At 40.1% G+C, this 7,055-nt stretch overlaps 1 protein-coding gene across 1 annotated transcript in view; it reads left to right on the top strand.

The window, feature by feature from the left end:
* The window catches only part of LOC147472078 (carbonic anhydrase-related protein 10-like), a 29,915-nt gene extending 23,135 nt beyond the window's left edge, over window positions 1-6,780 (top strand). Inside the window, exons 3-5 of the mRNA XM_086536639.1 lie at window positions 505-726; window positions 2,165-2,342; window positions 4,467-6,780. Of these exons, the coding sequence (XP_086392765.1) occupies window positions 505-726; window positions 2,165-2,342; window positions 4,467-4,489 (423 nt within the window). The 3' untranslated portion in view covers window positions 4,490-6,780. The remainder of the gene's footprint in view (window positions 1-504; window positions 727-2,164; window positions 2,343-4,466) is intronic.
* The last annotated feature ends 275 nt before the right edge of the window (window positions 6,781-7,055 follow it).

Genomic DNA, 7,055 nt, shown 5'->3' with positions numbered 1-7,055 from the left:
CACATACACCCCGAGATACGAAAGGATAAAAATCACACACACACACACATACACAAAAATGATAATAAGTAAATAAAGATAAAATAAAATAGATAAAAATGAGAGAGAAAAAAAAAAAAAAAATCCTACACACAACTTAACCAATCCTTCATCCTTCACACCCATACACGAAAAATAATAATAAGTAAAAAAAAAAAATAATAATAATAATAATAAAAATCCTACACACAGCTTAACCAATCGTCCATTTATCACACACATACACGGAAAATAATAATAAGTAAAATAATAATAATAATAATAATAATAATAATAATAATAAAAAAAATCTTACACACAGCTTAACCAATCCTCCATTCTTCACACACATACATACACGAAAAATAATAATAAGTAAAAGTAAAAAAAAAAAGTAAAAAAAAAAAAAAAATAGTGATAGTAATAAAAATAATAATAATAACAAAACTCCTACACACAGCTTAACCAACCCCCCCTCCTCCACAGGTCGGAGAAGAAGGAAACGACCAACTACGAATCCTCTCCTCCGGATTCGGCAAAATCATCTACAGGGGCATGAAGTGGTCCATCAAGCACCTGTCCCTGGCCGGCCTTCTGCCCAACACCCATCACTACATGACCTATGATGGCTCGACGACCCATCCCGGGTGTTGGGAGACGACCACATGGCTCATCATGAACAAGCCTGTTTACATCACCATGCAGGAGGTGCGTGGATTGGGGGGGGGGGGGGTTTGGGGGGGGGGGGGGGTTGGGGTTGGGGGAGGGGGGAAGGGGGTTGGGTTGAGAGAGAGTGTGGGGGAGATGGGGAGAGGGGGAGAGTGAGTGAGTGATTGAGTGAAAGTGTGAGGGGGAGAGGGGGAGAGTGAAAGTGTAAGGGGGAAAGGGGGGGAGTGAGTGAGTGAGTGAAAGTGTGAGGGGGACAGGGGGAGAGGGGGAGAGTGAGTATGAGAGTGAGGGGGAGAGTGAGTGAGTGAGTGAAAGTGTGAGGGGGAGAGGGGGAGGGAATGAGTTAGAGAGTGAGGGGGAGAAGGGGAGAGTGAGTGAGTGAAAGTGTGAGGCGAGAGGGGGGAGTGAGTGAGTGAGTCAGTGAATGAGAGTATGAGAGGGAGGTGAGAGAGAGTGCGAGGGAGAGAGAGAGAGAGAGACAGAGAGAGAGAGAGAGAGAGAGAGAGAGAGAGAGAGAGAGAGAGAGAGAGAGAGAGAGAGAGAGAGAGAGAGAGAGAGAGAAAGAGAGGGAGTGAGAGAGAGGGAGGGGAGAAATTGAATGAAAGAGAGAGAGAGTTAAATAAAGAAAGAGAGATAGAGAGAGAGAGAGTTAAATGAATAAAGAAAGGGGGAGAGCTAAAGAAAGTAAAAGAAAGAGAGAAAGATTTTTATTTCTTTGCTTCTCCGTTGCTATTACTTTTTCTTAGAGCATTAGATTTAGAATGATATACAAACATCAACTATTTTGTATTTTAACTTTACGAAGACGATTATTTTGCCATTAGAGTTACTTGAAGGTATTAAATGTTATAGAAATGACATATAAAACAAAGCACGGCATGTGAATATTCAAACACACACGTAAGCAAATTACAAAACCTATCCACTCTCAACACACAATCATAGCAATAACAACAACAACAACAACAACAACAAAATAATGATAATAATAAAAAGATAAAAAAAAGAATAAAAATAACTAATTATTTTTTTTTCTTCTCTTCCTCAACTATTCCTATCCAACCCACCAACTACCTGCACTATTTCAATCCTCTCATGACCCATCCCACCCACTTAACCCACCCTTCTCACGGCCCACCTCAACCCACCCAAACCTTACCCATCTACACCCAACCCCACTCAACCCACCCACCCTTCTGAACCCACCCTCCCCCACCTCACCCATCCACCGAAACCCAAACCCAACCTTTTCTAAACCCACCTCCATCCACCCACACCCAACCCCCCTCTCAACCCCCCCCACCTCACCTTCCCCCCCCCACCCCCCCCTCAAAAAAAACAAAAAACTCTCACCCCAACCCTACCTCAACTCCTCTATCACCCCCTCCCCCCCAAAAAAAATCCCAACCCAACCCCCCCACCTCCCCCCCCCCCCAAAAAAAAAAAAAAAAAAAAAAAAAAAAAAAAAAAAAAACAGCTCTACGCCCTCCGTCAGCTGATGCAGGGCGACCAGACCCTCCCGAAGGCTAAGATGGCTAATAACTTCCGTCCGGTCAAGGCCCTTCACCACCGCACCGTCAGAACCAACATCGACTTTAGCAATTCCCACAGGAGCAAGGGATGCCCCACCATGCACAGGGAGATGTACTATGCAGGTGAGAGAGGGATAGGAGGGGGGAGGAGGAGGGGGGATGGAGGGGAGAGGGGAGGGGGAGAGGGAGGGGAGGTGTGAGAGGGGGATGGGGATGGAGGGTGGAGAGGGGGAGTGGAAGGGGGGGGGGAGGGAGAAGGGATGGATGGAGGGGGATGGGGAAGGGAGTGGAGGGGGGAGAGGGGAGGAGGGGAGAGGGGGGAGGGTGTGGATGGAGGGAGAGGGGGAGGAGGAGGGGGAAGGGGGAAGGGGAGGGGGAAGGGAGAGGGAGAGGGGGAGCAGGGGAGAGGGGGAGGGTGGATAGGGGGAGCGGGAAGGGGGGAAGGTAGTGGAGGAGGGGAAGGAGGAGAGGAGAGGGAGAGAGGGAGGAGTGGAGGGGGGGAGAGGGAGAGGAAGGGAGAGGGGGTGGACAGGGGGAGTGGAGGGAGAGGGGAGAGGGAAGGGGAGGTGGGGAAGGAGGAGGGGGTGGAGGAAGGGAAAGGGGAGGGAAGGAGGGTGGACAGGGGGAGGGAGGGAAGGGTGTGGAGGGGGGAGTGGGGAGGGGAGGGAAGGAGGAGGAGGAGGGGAGAGGGAGGAGGAAGGAGTAGGAGGGAAGGGAGTGGTGGGGGAGGGTAGGGAGGAGAGTGGAAGGAATGGAGGAGAGTATTAGGAAGGGGGGAGTGAAGGAGGGAGGGAGTGGAGAGGAAGGAGGGAACGGGTTGGAGAGATGGATGGAGGGAAAAGAGATGCATGTGGTGAGGAGGGAGTGGAGGAGGGGAAGTAAAGAGGTGGATAGGGGGGGAGGGAAGGGGGAATGATATATAAGAGAAATGAATAGAAGTAGAATAGACAGATGATGAGAAAAAAAATACTATAACACATAAACAAAAGACGTGGGAAGGGGGGGAGGGGTGTTAGGCAAAAGGGTGAGTCAACGAAAGAGGCAGAGAAGAAAAAAGGGGAACGTGTGATGATGATGCTTTCGGTGATGATCTAGTGATGACATGGGCGTCAGTGAAAGATCAGAGCAGACGGTTTGATCTGTGACTTCCGTAAGACCTGATTAAATATTCACAGTATCTTAAATACCGATATATATTCAATCAATATAGACGATTTGGGGGAGAAATGGCCTTTATGTCATCATAAATATCATCTTTAGATTAAGTTATCGTCTCAAACGTTTCAAAATCATTATCATCACTATTAGGATACATCACCATTGGTTTCTTTGTTATAGTGACGCCTATTATGATGGTGATGATGGTGATGAGGATAATGGTGATTGTGATGATGATGATGATGGGGATGATTATGGTGTTGGTGATGGTGATTGTGATGATTTTTATGATGATGATGATGATTATGATGATGATAGTAGTTATAATGATCATAATAATTATGACAAAATAGTGATAACGATAACACCCATAATATGAGTAATAATAACCATAGTAATGAAACTAATAACAATAATAATGACAATAATAATAATCATAATAATAATGATAATGGTAACGATAATAATACTGATAATGATAGTAACAATGAGCATGATCATGATAAAGATAATGATAATTAAGTAAGGATAATAGTGATAATAATGATAATGATAATAATGACAATAATAATGATGATGGTAATAGTAATAATAATAATAATAATAATAATAATGATAATAATAATAGTGATTATAATAATAATAATAATAATAATAATAATAATAATGATAATAATAATAATAATAATAATAATAATAATAACAATAATAATAATAGTAATAAGGATAATAATAATAATAAAATTAATAATGACTCTAATAAAAATAATAACAATGGTCCTTATATGTAGTATCTACCTATATGTGTGCGTGCACTATACATTACAGTTATTGTCTAGGATAGCACTAAGGAAATAGGATAAGTCATATAAAAGGGAAAAGGGTAAATTGGCCAAAACTTAAATATCCCTCAAAGAGAATGGTTTTATAACTTTGATATCGTATGACATGTAATCACATTTATGTATTCGTATGTTGAAATAGTTTTTCATGTTGTATTTAAACACATTTTGGAATATAAGATATACGTTATATATGACTTACGATGTTATTTCAGTTAGTAAAGCTAATTTTTACTTTTCATTTCAGCTCACCAATGGCCCAAACTATAGCCGGACCTTTGGATTTAGAGAAGTTCCCCCCAAAATGGATATTAAGGAAAACATATAAAACAAAAACAAAAAACATAAAAAAATAAAGAAGAGTCGCCGCTTGCAACCCTGCATGCAGTGATTCGCAAATTTGCATGCAGTGATAAACCCCATCGTGAGCTAAACATTGGTTCGGAAACATGAACCTCGGGGTTACTCAATAACGTGCATGGCTTACAGCAAGATATAGCATAATTTTATCATATTATAGATATATATAGCAAAGCAATGCCTAAGTAAGAGAAAGATGGAAGAAAAAGAGGAGGAAACAAGACTTAGAAAATATAAGGTGCTTTTTCTATAACTGTGACCACACACGATGAGTGATTGACAGCTTGTTATTCAATAAACGCTGACTCATACTTGAAGGGAAAGCAATTCCTTGCAATTAGTGTGTGAAAGGGATGCTCCAGTATGTGACTAAATATATCCTTTGCAGGTTGACATTGACTCTTTATGAGAGATTCTGATATATGTTAGCTGTAAAAATGCAAAAAAAAAAAAAAAAAAAAAAAAAAAAAGACTGGCTGGAGCAGCTGATGTAAGGAAATAGGTCATTTGAGAGCTATATTTCAGTTACAAGTGCGCAATTTGCTGCTGTGATGTGTCATAGAGGAAAATAAAAGAAAATGTTTAGGTACATTCAATAGATTTCCAACGTTATTTTTATCGAAAATATCCGAAGAACTGTACAGAATAATCAGCTGTGGCTCGCACCTGTCTGAAAGAAAGAAATAAGGGATATGTGTTTAATTTTTTTTTGCTCATTGGAACACCTAGAAAAAGTCTCTAGGTGAATGAAAAATTAGCAATAAAGAATTTAGTTATAGTAGTATGAAAATCATTTTGGAGTTACTGGTGTTTATCAATGACTGAAAATCATTTTGATTTTGATTTGATGAAAATTTAGACAACAGTGAAGATCAGTTACGCAAAACGTGGAATATTCTCACCTGAACTAAACTGTTTTTCTCAGTGCAGGAGAGAGGCACCACTAAGAAAAGTATTTGAAAAAAAAAGAAAAAATCATATATGATTAAAGTGATAAATTATAGAACCACAATTCCTCGGGCTTCAAAGCTTGAATTTATTTTGAAGCACTAAACTCCGTTCACTTAAACGAAAGACTACAGCTGCACCATAAGAATATGCTAGGCTTGATTTCTTGATATTAATTAACAAAGACGTAATCAGTTTTCTGTTTAATGGTTTTGGAATGCATACCGTGTGATGATGAAAATAATAGTGTGTTTATGAGTTATGTGTGTATAAAGTATATGAATATATATACTTACATATAGACCTTGAAGCAATCACATTATGTAAGGCCGCACATAAATTGGTTTGGGATTGTGCTTGGCTCTAACGATAACAATTACGCAATTAGCTACTGTTTTTGCTAGGTTTTAACATAGGCCAGGCCAGTGTTGTTGTTGTTTTTTTCACGATGGATAATCTACAGACAAAATGGATTCCCACGCAAACCAAAAAATGGCAAGCTAAAAAAAAAAAAAAAAAAAAAAAACTCAAGGAAAAAAGCAGTGAATAATTTAACCAAGGGATGAATTCATAGCATTAATAAACATGGATGAAACGAGGTTATCTGAGATCTACCCGGGTGACCTTTTGACCCCAAAGTCCATCCGGAGATGAAAGACAGGTCAGGTCGGGCTGACTTGTCCAACTATCTTTTTTTTAATCTTTTTTTTCTAACTCTTTCTATAGACATATATTTCCGGCACGTTAACCCGTGAGCCTTGCAGGAAGTGCTACGCGAGACCTTCCACTTTGATTTATAGCTTTAAAAAGAAAACATTGTAGCCATATTAAGGGCATTTTTCGGGAGAAAGGTTGCGACTCTGAAGCTCTTTGTATTTTGGCATCATACAACTCATTCGCATGTCTGGTGTCTGTCTGTCTGTCTGTATCTCTGTACCTACCACTATTTCTGTCTTTGTCTTCGCTCGGATCCTGGGTGCACTTCCGTGTATTGACTTTTGGTGCCAGGAAATACCGTGGGAGAAATATACGATTGGAAATATGGAGACTAAGTAAATAAAGCTATATTAATTATTAACAGATATAGATAAGATATGTATAATAGATAGATCTAAAGTTTAATATCGAATTTATAAGCTGTTAAAATTGGAGAGGAAAATCATTCTGTAACCTATTTAGAAATCACAAGTGTTAAGAAAACATAAACCAAACCGAAATTTCAATTTAATACTAGAAAAAAAAGAAAAACAAAATCTTAATCACGTTAAAAAAAAAAAAAAAAAAAATGCTCCACACAGGGGCAGATAGCTGCATATTTTCCAAATGAATTTTTACACAGTGTTATACGAAACATCTGCCATATACACAACACATCCAACCCATCTAGAACAAAGGGGATAGAACCCAAAACCTCAAACCAAAGAGTACACAGAAGTGGACCCTAAGGAAGAGGTCACTGTGTACCTCACAGCCACCTCGCGCCTGTCATAGAGTCACGATGACTATGAACTGCTGCTTATGGTCGGTA

This window comes from Penaeus japonicus, unplaced genomic scaffold, assembly GCF_977035675.1.
Source record: "Penaeus japonicus unplaced genomic scaffold, GWHDUDI00000001_assembly GWHDUDI00000004, whole genome shotgun sequence".
NCBI classification, from domain to species: domain Eukaryota; kingdom Metazoa; phylum Arthropoda; class Malacostraca; order Decapoda; family Penaeidae; genus Penaeus; species Penaeus japonicus.
The sequence above is the reverse complement of the archived record's forward strand: the minus strand, read 5'-3'. Positions and strand labels throughout refer to the sequence as shown.